Source organism: Hypomesus nipponensis, chromosome 9 (genome assembly GCF_054491055.1).
Source record: "Hypomesus nipponensis isolate SF chromosome 9, ASM5449105v1, whole genome shotgun sequence".
In the NCBI taxonomy this organism is placed as follows: Eukaryota; Metazoa; Chordata; class Actinopteri; order Osmeriformes; family Osmeridae; genus Hypomesus; species Hypomesus nipponensis.
Genome location: NC_140369.1, coordinates 5,831,514 through 5,854,295, shown reverse-complemented (window position 1 = coordinate 5,854,295; position 22,782 = coordinate 5,831,514). Strand labels below are relative to the sequence as shown.

The 22,782-nt window shown below is 44.8% G+C and overlaps 1 protein-coding gene and 1 long non-coding RNA gene across 4 annotated transcripts; both read left to right on the top strand.

The window, feature by feature from the left end:
- Window positions 1-3,012: 3,012 nt before the first annotated feature.
- Window positions 3,013-14,471, top strand: sdc4 (syndecan 4). Of its 3 annotated transcripts, none has more exons than XM_084705305.1 (5): window positions 3,013-3,263; window positions 11,463-11,679; window positions 11,825-11,871; window positions 11,972-12,173; window positions 12,340-14,471. In XM_084705305.1, the coding sequence occupies exons 1-5, from the start codon at window positions 3,210-3,212 to the stop codon at window positions 12,486-12,488; spliced, it is 669 nt and encodes a 222-aa protein (XP_084561431.1). In that variant the 5' UTR covers window positions 3,013-3,209; the 3' UTR covers window positions 12,489-14,471. The 3 variants fall into 3 exon arrangements, with proteins under 3 accessions (XP_084561431.1, XP_084561430.1, XP_084561429.1); XM_084705304.1 differs by having other exon boundaries at window positions 3,014-3,263; window positions 11,466-11,679; window positions 12,337-14,471; XM_084705303.1 differs by having other exon boundaries at window positions 3,014-3,263; window positions 12,337-14,471.
- Window positions 14,472-18,786: 4,315 nt separating this feature from the next.
- Window positions 18,787-19,455, top strand: LOC146272523 (uncharacterized). Its single transcript, XR_014766715.1, has 2 exons — window positions 18,787-18,865; window positions 19,035-19,455. It is a non-coding gene; the product is annotated as an uncharacterized LOC146272523 (long non-coding RNA).
- The last annotated feature ends 3,327 nt before the right edge of the window (window positions 19,456-22,782 follow it).

Here is a 22,782-nt window from a genome sequence, read left to right as displayed (position 1 = left end):
TCCCGCCTCCCCCTCTCTCCCTCCATCTCTGTTGCTCCCCTTGTGCATTTCCTTTCCTCCATTTCTCTCTCTCTCCCCTCCACCCCCTCCTCTCCTCCCCGGCCCCGCCCCTTCCCAGCAGCACATGGCCCTCGCACCACCTGAGCTAGGGATGTAGACGTTTATTTTCGCGAGGATACATTTTCTAGCATTCTCTGCCAGAGACAATATTATGCTGGAAACATACAGGTATTAACTGTTAAGATTTAAGATGATAAAATAAACCTGAGCGCAGGGCGCTGGCACGGTCTAACAGAGCTGCGACTGTGTGAGGAGAGTCTGCTAATGAAACAGGCTGAGCTCAATCACTAATAATGAGTCCAACTGCCTGCTTGTCCAGCTGACTTGCACCCCTTCATCTGTCTTCCACTCTTTGATTTCAAAGCAACATTCATTCACACTCATTTCCCCTTTTGCTGCTGTTGCTGCCTGAAGCCAATCAAGGCCTACCTTTCACACACAGAGCATGCACAAGCACTCCTGCTTGCGCGCACACGCATGCACACACACACACACATACACAAACACATACACACAGTCCTAATAGATCTCTCTATCCGTTGACACACAAGCTCTAAAAGTTATAAGGCTGTGTCCAGTTGATTAAAACACAGTTTAACTTTTTTACACAATTGAATGCAATTTGGATAATTGGTGTTTTGACTTGAGTTATTTTGTTATGTTTTTTGTTGATAGTTAAGCACTTATATTGACCTCCTTTGCAATTAAATAACAACACTGTAAAGAGTGTGTCTCGTTGGTCTGTATACCATCATGACAATTGCATAGTGCCGTCTCAGAAAGTAAGTCTGGATAATGAGCACCACCTTGTGGACAAATGTGATAATAAATACTGTGATCACTGGTTGTCAAATCATTATTTGGTCAAAAGGGGGCCTCCAAGCACCAACCAAAAATATTACAAGTCGTATTTGTTCTACGCTTATCAGTCAACCCTTACTGAGCTGAGATCCGATATATAATGGCCTTCAGTCAGACGTGGGACACATCATTTACAGGGCATTTGATATGATTCTTTACTCTTAGTATCTGCATGTTTTAGACTGGTCAATTTGATATTTTACATGACATATTTACTGTAGTCGAGTGCTGCCCAGGCATTTGACAGTAATTGTATTTCAACTAGGTTCTGGTTTGCTCCCAGGTCCTGATTCATTCTGAGGTTAATAAATACGAGGTTCGTGTTTCCCTGGAATAGAGAAAATGCTGCCGCTGTTCATTTACTCTTGGTCACTTAATGTTTTATTTCACCATGGCAGCTGTAATGTCACTCTGACATACAAATACTACATGTATTTTTCAAGGGACATGACGCGGGATGTTTCCATACAGCCGTCACTGGGTGGAGCATTACTGTAGCCGCTGCCTGGGATTCAATGTGGAGAGATAAGTACGTAGATCCCATGGATACATCCTACAAGTCCGTAGTGAAGTTCCTCTTATCTGGTTCAACATCCGTCAAACACATTCAGTCTTCTACTCAAAGTCTCTGACTTACTTGTCGTCTCTGTCTCTATCCGTGTCTCCTTCAATCCGTCAGTTTGTCTCTTTGTCGTTCGGTGACTTTCTGTCTCTCTATCTCTCTTTGTCTCCGTCGCATTTATCTTCTCTGTGGATTCCACTGAGAACAGCTTTACCACAGGTTAATGAATAGATTACAGTTTTTGATGATGTCAGGCCAAACATGGTACTGTCCCTTAGACCCAGCTTGCTGTCCCACTTTTCCTCAGGTCCGACTAGGGAAATTCACTTACGTCACCTCCCCTCACTTCCCCATCCCTTTTCTGTTCTGAACGGGCTGTTTCGCCTCTGAGATCTGATCCGCTTCAATAGGTTCAGCCACAAGGAAGTAAAATGGGGAAATTCCCATATCCTGTCTCTAAAGGTCAGCTTCTGTATTTGAGTTTTGTTTTGTTGTGTTCTAAATGTAGACCTTGTCTGGTGTTGAGGACAATACAGCTTAAACTTGGTGGGACGTTGTGCTACTCACAAACTCCTCAGCTAGCAGGAACATCTATATTGTAATTGATGATACCTGTTGTGGCTAGTACACCTCCCTCCTTACCAGTGTTTGTGAACAGTATGTAAGAAATCTAATCACCCTTCATCTTATTTTACCTCTCTCTTATTGTAAACACTATTCCAACATTTCATAAGGAGGAAATTACAAGTGAAATGAAAGTCCCCTGAGATCATAATTCATTCTTGAGTGACTTTTAGTCGAAATCCCTGGCTCATTTCAAAGACTGAAATGAAAACGAAATTACTTCCACTGGCGTTGTCTATCTGACGTTACGCTTTCTTTTCAAACGTTTTAATGACATCTGTCCTGGGGTTTTATACAAGAAAACGAGGTTATAACCTTTTAGGATAGCCTACTTGCTCCGTGACTTCCGACGATTACGTCAGTAAAAAAAACAAGCCTTCTTTTCGGTTCACTGTAAAATAAAATATATATTATTTTTTTTGCATTCGCAGTGGGAAGAGACATGTAGGAGAAAATACATCTTGCTTTATCAAATAAGTAGGCTTATTGGCCTAAGTTAAATCCTCATTATTGTGTACAGGAGTAATGTCAGAATCACCATTAGCCTAACTAAAACGTGGAAACATATTTTCTCTGGAGCGATATGGTTCCAATTATAGGCTACTTTTGATAAGCAATAGGAAAATTGTGATAGGTTATAGGCCCTCATAACAGAGTCGACATCTGTAATGTCATGATAGGAAACTGACTGCTAATACACAAGGCTAATTGTAACGTCGACTGTGACGAAGTCCCATATTTGACCACAGGATGTCCAGGGGCGGGCCATGTAAAACCTGTTGAATGTAGTTACGGGATTTACGGTAAATTGTGATGCAAGGGAGAGTTGAGTGTGTGGCCTGTCATTGGTCAATGCCTTAACGGGGCGGAGTGTGATCAGCTAAAATACAGTGAAATCAATCTGAACTTGCAGATAGTTGATCAGTTACTACGGAGGAGAGACTTTAAACAAGACGCAAGTGATAAGAAGAATAACGTGAAACGTTTGTGGAAATACTGTAGGATTTTTAAACGAAGATTTTTTTCACGCATCTGGCGTTATCAAGTTGATAGTTATCAAAACTTGTTTCGAATTAATCATTTTTTAAACCGTGAGAGAATCATGTACAAAGTGTGTCTCGTGTTGGTTTTGTTTGCCTCAGTCTATTCAGAGTCGGTAAGTTGAGCTTCGTACGCTACATTGTGTTTAGTTGTGGTACACTTAAAGATTGTTTTGTCTACATTTAATTGGGTTGCCTGACATGGATCGTGCTAAACAGACCTTTCTATTCTGGACTCAATGGCAATTAATTGTTACCGAAGTGCAATGGAGGCGATTACAGAAGCCTGGTCAACAAAACATGTAAACTTTATAGGGTTATTATATTGACCAGTTAATTAAAATATCTTTTAGTGGGAGGGAGGGGGGTTGGAAGCTGGCTACTATTATCCGTCGAGGGGCCGCGGGTGGGGGTAGCTGGCCTCACAACAGGCTTCTCCGATGGCCTTATCACAGACCAGTTACTTAGATTTGTTGCAGAAGCCACTTTGTTAAAATTGTCATTGTGCTATCAGGAACGTCTGTTCAGTACGCCCTTGCTTTCTTTGGACCAATGAAATGCAGTATGAACGCAGTTATTTCCAGTATATCGTCTTGGGGGAGGACATAGTAAGTTGTAGGCTAATGCATGTTTAATTCTGCAATGTCACTCACGTGTGGATTCTAGATTTATTTTGCTTTAACGACGTTATGGACTACGTCCATTGCTAATGTGGACGCCATTGTCTTATGTTATAGTATTGAGTTGAGTATTTTCAAAACACCTGAGTTGGGCAGGACTGTCCTGCTGCTGCCGCCTAATTGAATGAAGGAGGTGGTGATGTAGGGGAGGTGGCAGAGATAGGGTGATAATAGAACTACCTTGCTGCTACTGAGGGGATGACTGGAAGGCAGATGTGCTGGTCAACACACCCAGGCCTGGTATTGTGTGTGTGTGTGTGTGTGTGTGTGTGTTGGGGGTTGTGGTATCCAAGTGCAGATACCCCCCACCACCACCACCAATTCTATTAGGCTATGGATGATTCCAGACTGAAGACACATGGTTTACAGTACCAGGTGGGACTGACTCCCTGTCGCCCATAGGTCCATCTTGTCACATCTCCCACCTTCAGTAACCCCTCACTGAGCTGTTATGATAAACACTGTAGCCAATTAGTTGGGAGAGGAAGTGTTTTCATAGGAGATTCACTTAATTCCACCCACGAACACACACTTGCACTCTCTCCTTACTAATCTCAACCAGCCAGGCAGCATTTGAATCTGTTACATTCCTCAGAGCCATGCAGGCTGCCCCCTTGCCTGTCCTCTCTCTCTCTCTCTCTCTCTCTCTCTCCTTTTTGCATTTCCCCTGTGGAATGTGACCCCTTGCGACCTTGGCCGGCCCTCCGGGGGATTTTGCACACTTGGAGGGTTCTCAATGAACCAGCTCCTTTTCACTGGTGTCCCTCCCTCCCTGCAGACCCCAGACTGGCTTAGAGACACCGGGACAACACACCTCTGCTTTCTCACCAAATCTGCTCTCTGATCAATTGTATGACTCTGCTTTTCTTTATTCACCCGTCTCTTCTCCTTTTCTTCTCATCCTCTGTTGTGTGATTGGCTACTTTGCCCTGGCTATGACAACCTTTCCCCTCTCGCTCTCTGTCTCTTACCCCCCCCCCCCCCCCATCTGAAGTGTGTGGTGGAATGTGAGATTGAGGACTTGAGTCTAATCAATACATTCCATTGCTTTGACCACAGTAAGAGGAACAACAATCACCAAGTCCCTACTCGGATGGGAGAAATGAACGACTGTCTTTGTTTCACCAGACTGCAGTCCATGACTGAAGGAAAGCTGAAACATGAAAATATAAGGAACCATGGAGTCATAACAGATATCTGACTAATCTTCAGACTTATAAGTTCAGTAGGAGGACAAGGCAGACATCTTATCTCCAGCATTGTGTGTTGACTTACTCTAGCCATGACTTCATAGACTGACTAGACTTGTGAATTTATGATCCAATTGCCTTTGTGCAGTTTTAAATGGTTTTATTTCAAGAACACACAGTTATTTGTTATTTCCCTGATACCCTGTGTTTAGATTAGCCAATCATGATTTGCTCTGCTTTCAGATAGCAGCGTGTTGCCTTAGTTGAGCCTTCAGCTATTTGTTATGTCTTGTTGGAATGCTGGTTTTGCATTAAGCGTGAGATCATTTGCACAAGAAAATAGTCTTTTTTTTTTTCTTTCTTTTGCTTGATGGGATGAATTGAATGTCCCCAGCTATGAAAGGCAAGCTGTGGATAGAAGAACATGATAAATAGTTTGGCCAGGATGTAATAATGGTTTGTGCATTGCTGTCCACAGGCCTATAAAATCCCTTTTGGAGTAAGGAATGTTAGCACAGAGGGAGGAGGGATTTGTCCATTGCTTGTTGCCAGAGAAGTTAAGAATCAGATGTTCTCCTCCCTGCTCTGCTCTAAGTGCTTGTTGGATGATGAGAGGCTGTCTCTCGGACAGGCCTCAAAACAGATTTGGAGGCATGATTTTGTGGATTTCTGGAAATGTGAGGTGTTGGCGGAACATGAAACTTGAGATGTGCTTTGTTTCTGTAGAGCTTGTGGAGGATCATTCAGCCTCAGGGTCTATGTTTGATGTGAGCTCTGGTTCTCAGAGCCCACAGTCCCCCCTCCTTGCCAGGCTCCAGGCCTACTCCTGAGGCAGGGATACACTTTCTTTTGGCCAAATTGAGCAGTTTTGCAAGAAATGTGACGCATGCTGGCAGCTGAGTGAAACAGATAAGCAATAGAGCACAACTCATGACATTTTTACAACAACATTTTGCCCGTTTTTAGTGGATAATGCCCTGGATAATTCAGACTGACTTGGCTAACATCAGCTGCGCAACACTTGGCTGTGTACCGTCTTACAGATGGGGGAGGGGGGCGGGGGTGCTGATCTTCAATCAGTTCCCAGCACGTTCACATCATGATACGCTAAAATACTGATCTGAAGGCAGCATGAAATGTTAGATAAACACAGGCCTCGAGTTGAAGGCAGTATGTACTCATTTATCAGGCAGTAATGGATAGTGCACCCCTACTTGTGTTGTGTCTTTTTCTTTCCAGTGTCTCTCGCTCGCTCTCTCATACACTGCCACTAAGAGAACCAAGAACTGTAGCCTGATGAAGTGTTTTTTTTTTTTTTTTTTTTTTTTTTTTCACTGTCAGTGGTGCCTGACAACAAATGCTCTTTGCTAGAACAGTGAGTCTTTGATGTCAGTGTCTGTGTGTGGGGGGTCTAAGTCACTTCTTAAATGGACCCACTGCTGGCTTAATCACTCAGCCCCTGTGGCCTCCTGCTCAATAGACAGGGTTTCTAACGGGGTTGGGCAGGACCAGGCTAAAGCCCACATATGTGAGGCATGGTTAGTTACCAGACCTTTCCAGAACAGGGCCAGTATTCACACAGTCTCCCAGCAGGACTGCTGTGAATCTAAGACCAGATAAAACATTTTAAAAAATTAAAAAATGTTTGAGTAAAAGCACTTCCACTCTAAAAGGTCTTTACGAATTCAGGTCTTGACCAGAACAGTTAAGTAGCTAGCTAGCTCCTGAGGAATGTGATCCTGCCTGTATAGAGCTGCTTAACTAGCCTACGTCCAGCATTCCTCACGCCCCGAACCATAACAACAGCAGCGCACACAGAATAGCGTAGCTAGATGTGTCTGACTGCATGGCTAGGCCTGTTCCACGGCATACTAGATTCTTTAAAGTAAGATGTCATGCCAGACGGACTTTTTAGGATTGATCTTTTCTGATGCGACGATGGCTTCCACTGTTTACGTTTCCTCATGCTCTGAACTGCGTCACTACTCTGTAACCTGCCCGTGCCCATGTAAAGCTTGTGGCTTCACTCAATGAGTGGGCTGAGAAGGAGGCCTGAGATGGTAGTTCCCCAACAGGGTCTGTCTGACTCACTGATCCAATAGGTCAGGACATTCTAATGCTGTGACTCATACAACCGCTGACCCTGCACTTGGCCTCGTCGGAAGAGGAAGTAGCCAATAAGCATCTGATAAGATCCGACATGGTAGTTTTTTTTTTCTCCTCAGGATGTGGCCTAATCAAATTCACTTAACTACCAGAGATTGAATCAACATGACTGTCTGTCGAAGGCGAGCGAGTGGCCCTGCTGTTTGTGACCGTGACCAGACGTCATCTGCGTCACTTTGATGACGGGCCAGTCCGAGCGCTCAGTCCCTTGTCGATCCTAGGTGTGTCTCCCAGGCTCGTGGAGCCTGACTGCGACGTTGGCGTCTCCTGAGCGGGGCTGCTACTGTGCCTCTCACATGTGGCTAGGTGGGAACACCGAGCTATAGATAGCCTGGGCGGAGGGGGAAGGAATCTGGATCTCTCTCTCGACCGAGGGAACGGAAGGGGCCCTCGGCTTATCCCTGGCCATCCATGGTTACCTCTGCGTGGCAGAGGGCCTCTCGGTGGAGCTCGGCCGGGGCTGTTTACTATATGGTAGAGGGCCCCAGGGTGGAGCTCGGCCGGGGCTGTTTACTATATGGTAGAGGGCCCCACGGTGGAGCTATTCCACGGCTTGGTAGTCATTGATGGTAAAAGGTATTTTTATTAAGGTTGTTTCAATTGTCAGGCATTCTTAAGTGCCACCAACATGAGCACTGAAATCTGCGTTCTGATTCGGTCCAGTACATACCATTCATATAGGTACCGGTGCCATATTACCAGTTTTGGTTCCCAACCTTAGTCCTTGGTGGAGCTTATTCATGGCTATCAAGACTATTTCCGCGGGCCCTGGTGGAGTTGCATCAATATGACGAGCACTATGTAGGCCCCACCTCGGAGCGGCTGACGAGGTGAAGAGTGCGTCCCGTGGGGTGAGCAATGTGCAGCGCAAATCCAATTGGCAGTAAGAGGGAGGTGACACTGTAATTCGGTATGACCTGCAGACATGCCATTGACCCCTCTCTCTCTCTCTCGCTCTCTCCCCCTAGATGCAGGCTGGGAACCTTGAACACTATCGTCCTTAATGAATGGCGAAATAAAGAGTGGGATTGTTAAACTGGGTTTGCGTGGTTGATATTTTGGCAGTTCAGGTCTGTATTTTGTGGTTGGCATGTTGTCATGAGTCCAATAGGGTCTGGGTAGGATAGTTCTGTCAATGGGTTCATTTTGTACTAAACTGAAGTACTGGTTTGTGTACGTGTTTGTGTGTGAATGGAGCAGATGCCTTCTTAAGGCTGGCAGATGGACGGATTGTGGGGCTGTGGAGGAGGGGCTAGCTACCTTGTTAATTGATATGCTCTTCAAGCACCCAGAGGCATTGTTGCCCTCTATAGAGCCCTGAACTGACTGACTGCCTTTAGCTGGGGAGGGTGGGGGCTGTAGCAGGGGTCCTGGATGGTGGTGAGATTGGGGGTGGACTTCAATCCGTCTTTGAAAAGCTAGGAAATATAGCCTAGCCTTGTAAACAAGCCTGAGTTGTCTATGCTACATCAGCTGTTTACAAACCATCAGAAAGGATAAGGCTGCCTTCAGTCTTCCTTTCGTCGGTTGGCTGTGCGTAGGCGCAGAGACGGAGGGGTTGGTGGGTTAGGCCTTGTTGCTAAAACCTTCAGACGGGGTGTTTCCATATGAAAAGCAGGTGTTACAACCAGGACCCTTCTACCTTCAGCCTTGGGCTGATTCCTGTCTCCACATCTGAGGAGAGGGTAGCAGACGACCCAGAACTGTTGACGCACTGTGGAGGGGCGGCCACAAAGAAGTTTGTTTTTCTACTCTTCCGTCCATCAGCGCGTGGCTTCTAGAATGTGGTCTGGTTTCTCAAGATCAGCTGCAACACATTAAGGAGAACGGGATGGCAATTTGTAGTCTCTGCCATTTTGACTTGTTTTCAGTCTTGTCATCAGGGCTCCTAAGATGGCAGATGCGCCCAGTTCTGTTTCATTTGCTCCAAGTTGAGCATTGACTCAATTTAAAGTAGGCTGACTATCAAATTAGTTTTAGAACTCTCCATGGGTAATAAACTTAACGTGATCATTTTCACAGTGGCTCGTTTGTTTACTCTCCAGGCCCTAGTCACCCAACTTCAACCACACGCTCCACACTGCTCCACTGTGCCTTGGAGCTGGCCGCGGCCTAGCTTCAGTCCACGGCCTGGCCATTGTGCCAGCATTCCTGTGGAGGGTTCATAAGAACATTAACTGTGTGCTGAGAAGTTTTCGAAGGGTCTCCTGTGCAATATAAGGTGACAGTAGAGGGTAAAGACCGACACTCATAGAACCAGTCTGTTGAGAGGCTGGTTTCTACCTGTCAGGTCGGGTTGGAATATTCCCCAGATCTGATCAAGCCTGAAATTGATCAAGCCAGATAGCAAGGCAACGAGATCAACCAATCAAGGGCCGGTGTCTCGGTTTCGTTTTGACAGCAAAGCTGGGAGTAGTGCTGACATGGTGTGGTGAAGTGGATGTAGTGCTGTGACCACCTGGGAAGCACCAGTCCAGCATGTCCAGATCTGCAAGTTCATCAACAGTAGACCAGAAACATGTTCACTTTGGAAATTATGTAATTATGGCTGTGTAGGATTTGAAGCTAGCACAAGGAGTTCAGATCAATGTGTGTTAAAGCCATGAAGTGGATGACTCACCAATTGAGTGAATGTTTAGCTGTTCCAGTCAGTGAAGCACTAACCTATTCTGACTGAGGTGGATGAGTTGCAGTGACTGGATGCCTAGATAATTAAAAAAAGGGCTGTTAAACCAAGTGACTGAGGGCTGAGTCAGAAGGCCTGTCCTGGCATGTAGTGCTGAGGACTGATATGAAAGGCAGAGGGGGGGGGAATGAAGTCAAGTCACCATTTTAGAAGTGGATTAGCCTTTAGCACACACAGTCCCTGACTGTCTGTGTGAGGGGCCTCACCCCTGGGAGCTCAAGGGATGGGCCGCAGCGGTAGACAGATGTGGGGTTTAAACTCCTGAACAGTGTGGTTGTCTGGTCTGCACTGAGAGCAGGGGTCTTCAGCAGAGCTGCACTTCAGTGCGAACAGAAGCTTAGAAAATGGCCGTCCGCTTAAAGCCTGTTACCGCCTGCCTGGCAGCAGTTGCAACAATGGGCATTATCTTCCCTTCCCTCTAGTCAAACACAACTGGAAGGGCTTGTGGATGAGCCTCTAGCCACATGATCGAAACCAAAGGTTTTCAAGGGGCCAGTCACCAGCGCAGTAACCTGGGGCCCTGCCCCCAGGTCAGTGTTGCTGTAGCAGTAACATCTCTCGACATGAAGAGTCCAGAGCTCAGAAGTCATGGGGGGGGGGGGATGATGAGGTCGTTGGCTAGTTTGTGTGTGCCTGGGCTCTGTCTCCTAATGACTTCTTTCTTTAACTACTTTCTTTCTTCTCCGTAATGGACGGCTGTAATGTTTTAGACCCGAGCGAAACTGCTCAGCCGACTGAAAAAAAAAAAAAAACTTTTAATCGCTCCTTCACAGTTCTTTTTTTTTTTTACCCTCCCTCCTTCACTCCCCCAGCATAGTTCTCTCTCTTCCTCACTCACTGTTGGACAATGAATAATGCATGACTTTCTCTTTTAATCACAGACAGACATGGCTCACTGGTTTGATAACACTTGTCTGGCTGGACAGTATGTACCATGTCTGCTGTCTTGTTCATGGTCAGTAGTTGGAGCCTGCCGTGTATGAGCAAAGTCTTTGAAAAGAGTGTCCAACAACTGGGTCTCTTGTATATGATTTAGTGAAAGACTGCAAGTCTCAGGAACACTGTGACATGCATACATACATGCATTCTGCATGTCTCTGTCCTTGTCCTTTTGAATTCTGCCTAAATGTAAACAGATTTAATCAATTTTGAAGTCTAATCTCCTCTACTCTTCCCTGCTCCACCCTGGCCTGTATTTAGCTTCCTTTTGTATTTGCTGAAATGCTAATGAGATGGGTCTATTCAATGGACTTGCGGTTTAATCTTGTTCACGGGGCTTGCACAAATGGTCAATGAAATTAGGTGTGTTAATGTGATTAGGGAAGGTTGATGTCTCAGTGATGTTAAGCCCCCTAGTAATTAGCTTAGGTTAGGGCCATTATTGGTGGTGGTGGGGGGGGGGGGGGGACTGGGAGCTGGGCAGGGGTCGTACCGAAGACATTCTGGTGGAAAGCCTGTGTTTTTATATCATCTGTTGCTACTTGTCTCTGTCTCCCTAGATGTCTTGAGTGTATGTGTGTGTGTGTACTGTTGTTGAGGGAGGGAGGGAGGGAGAGTGTATCTCTGCCTCTAACGGGCATGTGTTTGTGTTAGCAGGCGCGGGAGACAGAGACATGGATGCCCATGAAGACCACTCAGCCGGCAGAGGGGATGCAGGATGACATCGCTGGGTCCGGAGCCTCAACCACCGCCGGACATTCTGACGACTTTGGCTTCACCGACGACGACGAAGATGAGGACGACTATGACACGTATGGCGAGGACGATGACGACTACGAGGATGAAGAGATGTCTGGCTCTGGAGACGGAGGTTGGTGTTCGCTAGTATTCAGCTTTTTCTTTCGATTGCTTTCATGACAGATGGATGTACATGGCGAATGTGTTTTTTAAATAGATGGAACTAGTTTCCAGAAGTAAAATGTAAATGTCTAAATGTATTTTTCCTCTTTGCACAGTACCCACCGTCACCATCAACAACAACAACATCCATCCATCTTCAAACGTAAGAACTCATGATAATCCTGTTCCCCTTCTGGGCTTTCTTTTAAAGGTTAGGCGACGCGATGACTAATCCTCCGGTTCTCATATTCGTTCTCCCGCAGCCTAACATTAATGAGAACAAGATCCCAGAGCTGGAGGTTCCCTTCAGGCCCAGGCCCACCGTCAACGAGATCGATCTGGTGCAGAACCGCAACGAGGTCCAAGTGAGAGCAGAGCCTCCCCAGCAGGAGGAACACCCCTCCAACGTCCTCATGTCCCACGCTGGCAGTGAGGGGCTCTTCAACAAGACAGAGATCCTAGCAGGTTAGTCCAGACATGTGGCATCCGTTACCTTCGCATTTGTGTTGGAAAGTGAAAATAATTGTGTCCCGTCATCGCCGCTACAATTTGCCGAACGCTACAAAAAGTTTCAGAAAGTGCCTGTATGTGTGCCATGCGACGCTAACCTGAGGCTTGTGTTTTTCAGCAGTGATTGTGGGCGGAGCTGTGACGCTGCTCTGCGCTGTTCTCCTCATAGTCTTCCTCATCTACCGCATGAGGAAGAAGGACGAGGGCAGCTACGACCTGGGGAAGAAGCCCATCTACAAGAAGGCCCCCACCACAGAGATTTACGCCTGAACACCGAGAGGCCCCACCCCCTACCCACCTCAACCTGTCCTTTAGGACCCATGAACTCATAACCCCCCCCTATCCCGCCGTGCCTATCAGAACCCCCCCCCCCCCTCCCCCATCTTTGCGTCTTTCTGCCAGTAACAACCCCAGGAGAAAAAACACAAATATCTAGACTGCTTCTCCTTTTGACGCCCACCAGGATCCAGCTCTCCCTCTAGTCCTGATGTCATCCATTTTGACTCTCTCACACAAGTCTGAAGCTGCACCCATGTCTACTAGAGAGAGACAGAAAGGGAGAGTGGGACAGGACCATTTCAGCTGCCAAAACAGTGCGGTACATGTTTTATTTTGTTTTTCTGTTTCCTTTTTTGACTTATTTGTGTCCTGCTCAACTGAAAATTGGACTATTGCGAATTGTAGAGAATTCAGTGCTGTACGAACTGCCATTCCCCCCTCTTTACCCTCCCTCCTCCTCTAACACACCTGTAATACACTAACACAGCTCAACCTCCTCGTTGCCCTCAGAGGGAAGTCACATTACAGATATTAGTCCTGTTATTTATTCACCCCAACCCCCTCCACCATCCCCTCACCCCTTACACACACACACACACTCTTCTCTGAACCTTGTATTGGCAGAGCTACTGGTGCTGCAGAAGTCTGTTACTGTGGCAACAGATTTTAATTTTTTGTTTTAAATTGTCGTCTTTGTTTATTTTACTTAACTTTTTAAGAGTTCATGTGCAGTGAAATCTCAAGCTCAGTTCTCAATAAAATATTTTTGTGGAAAATAAATCCATTTTAATATCAGGTTATGTTTGAAGTGAATTCCAAGATTGAGTGACAATATTACGGTACAAAAGTGCTAAAAGCCTCAACAAAACAGATGTGGTTGGGATATATCTATCTCTAGGGTGTGTTTCTAGGTTATGACTTGGACTGGGCACAAACCAATATGCTGTTGCAAGAAGACAAACCCACATTCCACAAATGGACATGTGGTACAGTGATATAATAGACTCTGCTTACTAGTATCATCAGGTCTTCTTCTAGACTAGAGACTGTGCTTTATTTGCGGGGTATGTGCCTGTCAGATAAGCTATGTTAGCAGGTTATAGGATCTACTCTTGTTAAGACATGTTAACAGATTAGGGTGTCCATGGCTTGTCTGAGGTGAACAGGTCAGGGGTTCAATCTGAATCTAGTTGACTGTAAATGCAAGTAATGGGTCCTTTGCCTGTCCGTTATTGCTATATAATTAACATACTGTAGTTTGATGGCTGTAGTCACTGCACACAGATTGTGGGCTTCCAGGGAACTGTAAATATCCATTTGAATAAAATGTTAAACTTGGTACTTGGCCATTTCCTGGCAGACTTCTATTTACCAAATATTTAAATGCCAAATTATTTCTTTCTCACCCCAAAACGCGTAGTTTAACACAATCTACTGTTAAATACTTGGAATGATACGGCCTTCTTCAACCCTAAGAAGCCTAGTTGGAAACGCTTGTTTTTAAAACTACCAATGCTTGTACTAACTCTTCCTGTGTTCTCTCTCAGTGTTTTTAATAGATCACCTGTTCCATTTAATTTTTATTAATTTAACTGTCAAATATTTTATTGCCTTCATTCAGGTTGGGGCATTTCCCCCTTTAAGCTGTTGTATATGTGATACATTTTATATACACTAGTTCCAAGATTTTCAGAAGCAAATAGGTTTGAAACAGTTTTTTTTTTTTAAGTTGATATATCTTTTTAGACCTCTTTTTGAGCAGTATATATTTATGTTTTGTAGAAGGATTTGCTGTTGTTCAGGGGACTTGAGTTGAACCATGTGTCATTTGCATGGAGAAATAATCTGCTGCTTGTTATCACAACATGATGTGAATCATTGATCGAGTGGAGAAGTCAATGAATCATTGGCTTCTGCATGCAGGTTCTGATTTATTTGGAAATAAAGCTATTTTTATGCACATTAACATTTTAATATCTGTGGTTTGGAGTTTCGTCATTTTTAAGGTTTTAGTGGGGAGTGATGTGTGTGTGTGTGTGTGTGTGTGTGTGTGTGTGATGGAAGGTTTGAGTTGGTGGCATCAGGCTCAGACTCCCAGAATGCTCCAGGCTCAGACTCCCAGAATGCTCCAGGCTCAGACTCCCAGAATGCTCCAGGCTCAGACTCCCAGAATGCTCCAGGCTCAGACTCCCAGAATGCTCCAGGCTCAGACTCCCAGAATGCTCCAGGCTCAGACTCCCAGAATGCTCCAGGCTCAGACTCCCAGAATGCTCCAGGCTCAGACTCCCAGAATGCTCCAGGCTCAGACTCCCAGAATGCTCCAGGCTCAGACTCCCAGAATGCTCCAGGCTCAGACTCCCAGAATGCTCCAGGCTCAGACTCCCAGACTTGCCTGATTGTCCTCCCTTCAGTTGTGTCATGTCTCACCTGGGCCCCAAAGCAGGGGCTTGATTACATCAACTAAGACTGACTTTAGTTATTAAACCAAGCAACACCATACCTGTTCAGATCTTCAGTTCACAACCATTCTGTACTCTGTACATGCTCTAGAGCAAGGGTTCCCAATCCTGGTCCTCGGGCCTCCCTGCCCTGCATGTGTTAGATGTTTCCTTGTTCCAACACACCTGATTCAAATGAGTGGTCGTTAGCATGTTTCTGCATAACTACATAACGACCCATTCATTGGAATCAGGTGTGTTGGAGCAGGGAAACATCTAAAACAGGCAGGACAGGGAGGCCCGAGGACCAGGATTGGGAACCCCTGCTCTAGAGTATATTGGATTTTCTAAGCTCCAGTACATCACCGTTTGGAATAAATAACAATTATTTAGGTTCAATTTAGACAACATACACACACCTGACTAAGTAGTTATGTTTGCTTCCTGGTGCACTATATCCCACCCCATTTGATGGTGCAGAGTGTCTATTGTCCAGGTGCAGTACAGTGTGTTCTGTGATACTCGACACTCCTGTATGGCTAATATAAAGGACAAGGAAGTTGAGGTATTTTTACCAATACACTAGCTCTTTTGAAGTTGCCCTGGACTGAAGCCAAGTAAGGGTTGAGGTTACATTTAGCAGACGCTCCTATCCAGAGCGACTTACAGTAAGTACAGGGACATTCACCCGAGGCAAGTAGGGTGATACAAGGACACAACATCATCAGGCTCGGCCGGGAATCGAACTGGCGACCTTCAGATTACTAGCCCGATTCTCTAACCGCTCTGCCACCTGACTCCCTTGGTAGGGTTGAGGCTGAATTTGAGACTTGGGCTGGGCTGGAAGGAGTGAATAGCAGGGTCTAAGCTCCACCCTACAGTGAGTGTGAGGCTTTCAGCCCTCAAGTACATTTTACCGTCACCTGTATGAGACTGTTTTTCCCAGCAGCAGAGGCAGGTAGCAGCATGTCCCCCCCCCCCCCGCCCCACCCGTCCTGACTTACTGTCAACAACATACGAGCACAAAATACCCTCTACAATAACCCGTCTGTAACCATAACAACCAACAAAGGAGGGAATATTCTCACCCAAAGTTCCATCTAGACCTGAGTAGTTACATTGATGTAATCAGCTTTGAAAAAATACTATAACCTTAACAATTACAGAAGGCCTCACAACAATCACATGGAAGTCCATAGTAATAACACACACTATTAACACGTGGTAACCCTTACATATGGACATTCTGTTGACCTCAGAACCCAAAGCAATGCAGAAAAGCCTCACAATTGTAATTGACAGCCTCCCAATACAGGAGTACACAATGTAAAATACAGAATACTGTCACAAAGTTTCAATACAGGAGAAATCTGTAAATAACTTGCACAACCTTTCAATTATTTTCTATTTGGTTGGTTTGAAAACCACCACATTCACGAGGCAGGGAGAGGAATGAGTTAGGGGAATTTCCAGTGTGTATGCTGCCAATTGGTGCATGACATCCAATCCTATCAGGTCTCACCCACTGAACATCTCCATAAGAACAGTTATAATTGCATAAGCCTCATGTCAACATCTTTATCAGGACTTTGAGCCTGGCTCCCAGAGTGAGACAGGCTTGGACAAGTCAGGATTCCGGAATAGGACGTCTCTCATGTCTATGTGAAAATATTTTTTCAAACCTGTTGAATTTGACGTCACTGTATAACCTTTGTGTGTATGTTTCATGTGAAGTTTCCTCATCAGAAGTAACAAGTGTACTATTTTCCTATCTCTTTGCATTTCTCTATGTATTTGCATTTATCTTTTCAAAAAAGCATCCTTGTCCTTCTTAATGATCACAACAAACTTTTACAGCCAAATTGCCTCTACAATAGATACATATTATAGAGGCAATTTGCAGATCTACAGTCGTGGCCATAAGTTTTGGCAATGAAAAATGTTGTGTTTTGCTAAGTTTGCTGTTTCAGTATTTTAGATTTTTTTTACATGTTTATATAGAATACTGGAATCAAAATAAGGCACATTTCATATATTTTTAAGCTTTTTTGGGACTAAATTTTTCAATATATGCAAATAGTCCGCTCTTTTAAAGCAGTCAATCTGCTCTTAAAATCTAATCAGAATGATAGAGTGATTTCACCTGGCTAGAATTAGTTCACACTTTCCCCTGTGCTGATGATATGACTTACTGAAAGTATGTTATCAGAAATTTTATGCCAAAGCCCAGCAAACTTTGCAAACACAAAATGTATGTCGCTCCCAATACTTTTGGCCACGGCTGTAGGTTCCAGAATGCAAACATTCTGATGATACCATTTGTGTTGGTTATGATTCTATAACCACAGACACTCGGTTCTATTGGGTTATCTATTGTTGATTGCTTTAGAAAAGCAGAACAGGCCACAGCCCATCAGGCAAGACCAGATCAAACCAGCCAGAGCAGGCCAGCTGAAGCCAGACCAGGCAAGGTTAAACCAGATCTAGCCAGGTTGGACTAGACCAGACCAGACCAGTTTAAACCAGACCAGCCAAGGCCAAGTAAGGTTTATGTTGATAACTCCTGCTGGGTGACCCTCAAAGGAAGTCAAAGATAAAGGATGCCCACACCAACAGGCGTCAGAGGTCCAATGAGGATACATTCCTGGAAATTATAGATTTTATGTGAGTACGTGTTCTTAGTTCTGACATATTGTCCTGTTTAGTTTCCGAATCACACATAGGTCATTCACTCCCTTGATAAACAGTTATACACTCACTATATCAACAAAGACAAAGTACAGAATCTTTTTTTTAAACTAGAGATGTTGAAATAAAAACGGCGAGGCCAAGGTTGGGATAAATGAAACACTAACCTCACAATAAGACAACAGATGGCTCCAGTTCCCTTCCATCATGCCATTGTGTTTCGACAGTCAGCAATAAAAAGTTACTTTTATTCGCCTCAGATAAGGACAAAACAGAGGCTTCAGTCAGACAGAACAGAATACACAGGCGCATGCACACACAAACAGACACATGGAGACACACACCTCCAAACTCGCCACGCTAACGCTGCTGGTTGATCTGCATTGCCCACACCAGCTACTGCCCACAGCTCAGAGACAGGGGATGAGGGAGGGTGGGTTCGTTTTCATGGAAGCAATGATCAGGAAGAGACAGGACAGCACTGGGTGTGTGTGTTAATGCCAATTAAAAAGAAAAGACACACTCGGCCCATTTTAGTGAACACAACATCTCTAATCTCCTTATCTCTCTCTCTCTCTTTACACCTCCCCCTCTCTCCATCTTGTTCTCCATCACTCACTCTACCTCGCTCTCTCTTTTAACACATCCCACTGCCTATTTTCTTTGTAACATTTATCTACATCTTCCTATTATCTATCCACACTCCCCCTCCCTCCTACCCTCCCCCTCTCTACACCTCCCACCCCCCCTCCCTCACCCAGCACAGGGCCCAGTTGCCTGGGTGCAGGCTGAGTGAGTGCTCCCCCAGTCACAGGCTCTCTTTTGTCTCCATGCAAAAACCAAATTCCTACCAACCTCTGACACAGTCAGACACACATTCCTTTCCAGGCAACAATGAGGGCTTTTGTGTAGCACGCTGCCTGTGTTTTCTTTTCATTTTTATTGCTTTTGAACTTCTTGCATGGAGAATTTAATCATCTCTTCTCTCGTTTGGGTCAGTTTTTTGTGCATGTGTGTGTGTGTGTGTGTGTTTGTGTGTGTGTTTGTGTGTGCGTGCAGAATGTGTGTGCGAGGTACATGTGTGTGTGTGTGTGTTCATGTGGACTCCCCCCACATGCCAAAGGCAGAGACATAAAAATGCATGCAGGCACCTGACTTCATCGGTGGGTATGATATTGTAGTTTTCCTAAGCCTTGGGGCTTGTTGATGCTGAAAATAGGAGAGCAGAGAACACATAAAAGGGTATGTGAGACATAACGTAATGCAATTTGTTTATCTCTACTGTTCTCCAACTCAACCAACCAATCCAAAGCTTACTTTTAAAGTGTAGAGTGAACATTGGACCCCTTTATTGGACCACACAGAACGAAGGGCAGCAATATGACAGCAGCCACCTGTTTGCTTTTCCTAGGATATTCCTACCAGCTCTACACAAACCCATATAATACAGGGGGGCCTGAGCAACTCCCAGCCCCTGGCCTTGGCCCTGGGCAGCCCCTTACAAAGACAGAGCTGCTAGTCTTTGTGGAGGTGAGTCTTTTGAAGCTCTGACAGGACAGGTATAAACCTGTCATTCTGCTCAGGCAGTTTCACAGGTGCAGAGAAAGAGAGAAAGCTAGACCTTGGAGAAAGAGAGAGAGAGTGCAATCATGCATAGTGATGTATTCAAATATTATTAAAAAATATTTGTTAAATATCAAGCCATAAAAATAATTGTATGCACAGTGGACATTTACATTTCAAAACATACATATTTCATAAACCCAAGATGGAATGTGATGCGGACAATTATTGTATATTTGTACTGGTTAAATCTTAATTTGAAAACTTTACTCCTTGATGAAGTGTCCCTCCAATGTTTTAAATGTTTTGGTCCAGAACCAGACGGAGATGATGGATAGTACATGCTGTGATCATGTTTGGGAATATAAATATGTACGGCCTCTGTAACCTCATGCTTAACACACACACACACACACACAATGACTCAACAGCTATTAAGAACATCTGAAAATGTAGAGCTGGTTGGTTTAGAATACATACAGGGAGTAGTGTGTGTTTGTACAGAGAGGAAGAGGAGTATGAGGGGCACAGAGCGGAGCTGGGGTTATGCCTTAACAGTTTCTCTGAGCCCGAGAAAGCTGCTTAAGCAGGATTTGGGGGGGGGGGGGGGGCATAGTCATTACTGTGTCTCAGTGAGACATACAGACAGAGCTGTACAGTGCTGTAAGTGGGTGTGTGTGCGTGCTACTGCTACTATTACCTGAGTGACTCACTATCAGAGATGGGAAGTACAAATAGTTGCTGAAAAAAAATGTTTCCAAAGGTTGAAAAACAAGTTTACATATGTAAAAAACGTTGTTGTGTTATGTTGTGCATGTTGTTTTTCAAAAAAAGTTTCTAAAGGTTGAAGAAATATTTGCTGAAAAAAGTTTTGGAAAACAAAGTTTAGAAAGTTGAACAAATGTTTTGGAAAAAAGGTTTTGCATCATTGATGAGTACTTGATGAGGACAAATACTTTGTTACTGTACTTCAGTAGATTTTTTTAATATCAGTTCTTCAATATTTTACTGACAACGTTTTACAACATCAAAACAGGTAGTGGTAATAACTACTTTTTACTTAAGTATATTATGTCAGAACCCATACTTCTTTACCTTAACTGCCATGTCTCGCTCACTACGCACATCCCCCCAAACCCCCCCCCCCCCCCCCCCACAAATACCACATGGTTTTCTCATTCAAACTGGCATCGTCTTTTTATCTTTTCCTCTCTCTCCATGTCTGTCTTACCATTTCCTGTCATTTATTCAAATTTTGCCTCTCTCTCTTTTTCTCACTCTCTTACTTTCTATCTTGCATCTCTCTTTCTCTCTATTTCTTTAGCTCTGTTTTCTGCCTGTGTTTTCTTTTTTTCCTGTGTCAGTTTTCTTTTCCCAAAACTGAGTCATGTGATTGAGAATAAACTCCACGTACCTGAACTTTGCACTGCCTAACCCGTTCCCCAACCCTGCCCTATCACAAGGTGTGTGCCTGGGAACTAAACAAACACACGTCAGAGCAAAAACAGCAAAGCTCTCAGTCGAAACACATACACACGTACACAACAAGTCTGATAAACAACCGTATAAACGGCTCTAAAAATCCAATCCGTTATCATCACACATCCTTAAATCACTCAAGCAGGGAGTGCAAGTCAGATCCCAGGGGACAAGGGCTCTGCTAGAGTCATCTAGTCTTGTCCTCCTCTACTCCCTTGAAGGGAGGAGAACAAGTGCACATCAGACAGAAGGGTAGCAGATCAGAACTCAGTGGGGGATGAGACTCAGCCGCCATAACTTCCTGTGGGTAGGTCAGGTCAGGGGTCAAGGGTCAGGGGGAGAGGGAGTGCAGGAGATACAGTGTGTGTGTGTGTGTTGATAAGCAGTTCTGGGAAGAGGAGGGAGCAGAGGAGGGGGAGGGAGAGGAGGAGGGGGATGGAAGGAACATAGCAACAACTGGGGAGACGGAGGGAGGAATGTCAATTACAAAGGAATGGACGGAATTTCCTGAACAGCAACATTGGATGTTCCTTACAGGACAGGAAGTGACCATCTTTGCTGGCTTATATAGAAAGGACACACATTATATACATATAATATATAATAACAATATAATAGAAAAGTTCATATTTACATCACTGAACAACATGAAGTCAGTGATTCACACACTGGACCAAGCTGACGGCAACTGGTGACTGACTAACTCTGATGAGATCACATCATACAATGGATCATATCTCTTGATCTCCTTGATCCTTCAGTCAACAAACAGGATTTTTAAATGTCTGACATAGGTTAAATAACCACTGATTAAGAGCTGAGGGACAAAAGGTAAGTACATGGTAGGCAGGTAGTTAGGTAGGTAGGTAGGTAGGTAGGTAGGTAGGAAGGTAGTGCAGGTAGGCAGAGGAGGTAGGTAGGCAGGTAGGTAAGCATGTAGGTAAAATCAGTTGGTAGGCAGGTAGGTAGGTAAGTAAGTGGGTAGGTATGTAGAGTTGGTTGGTTGGTAGATAGGTAGGTAGATAGAGTTGGTTAGTTGGTAGGTAGGTAGGTAGGTAGGTAGGTAGGTAGGTAGGTAGGTAGGTAGGTAGGCAGGTAGGCAGGTAGGCAGGTAGGTAGGTAGGTAGGCAGGTAGGTAGGTAGGTAGGAAGGTACCTAGGTAGGTAGGTAAGTTGGTAGGCAGGTAGGTAAGTAAGTGGGTAGGTAGAGTTGGTTGGTAGGTAGAGTTGATTGGTTGGTTGGTATGTTGGTAGGTTGGTAGCTTGGAAGGTAGGTAGGTAGGTACGTAGGTAGGTAGGGAGGTGGGCAGAGTTGCTTGGTAGGTAGGAACATAGGTACGTAGGTTGGTAGGTAGGTAGGTCTCAGTCTGTTTTAAACTAAACCTCAATTTATTTGTGGGAGGGTTGGGGGTGGCGATGAGTATGTGTGTGTGTGTGTGTGTGTGTGGAGAGGTTAGGCCCATAGTCAATAGTCAGGCATTGTGTGAAGAGAGGGCTTTTAGGATCTGGTGTGATTCTGAAATCCACAGCTATGGCTTCTTTGTGCTGTGGACGTGGGTAGAGGGATCCCTTTGCACTTTTCTGAGGTATTCTGATGTATCATTTACCTCTCAGATTGCTCTAGGGACACAATACACCTCTTGCACCCATAACACACCAGCCTGTGATAAGGGAAGGGTTGGGTTACTGTGGGCTAGTGAGGGAGGGGGTTGACCTTTCCATAGCAACAAAAGATTATGCTTTCATGAACAGCGAGAAGCTTTGATTGGCGCTGCTGTGACCAGGAGGTAGACAAATAGCTAGAATAAACTAGAAGAAATCCAAATAAACAATAAGATGCAGAAGAAATGTTCAAATGTTTCTCGTAAACTGGCTCTCTCGCCACATGACATGCTGGCATGGGGTGACGTGTGTCCACACCTGGACAGACACGTGACAAGCATGGAGACCTACTGTATCGACCAGACGTCAGCTGAACAGTCTGTGTTTGTCGTTCCACAGAACGACAAGATGGAACTACTTCACATGCGCTTCATTTAGTTCTATTTAGTGCCAACTGACACAACCAAAGTAAACAGGATCCTTGCGGTGTGGCAAACAAGATAGCGCCTCAAGTCT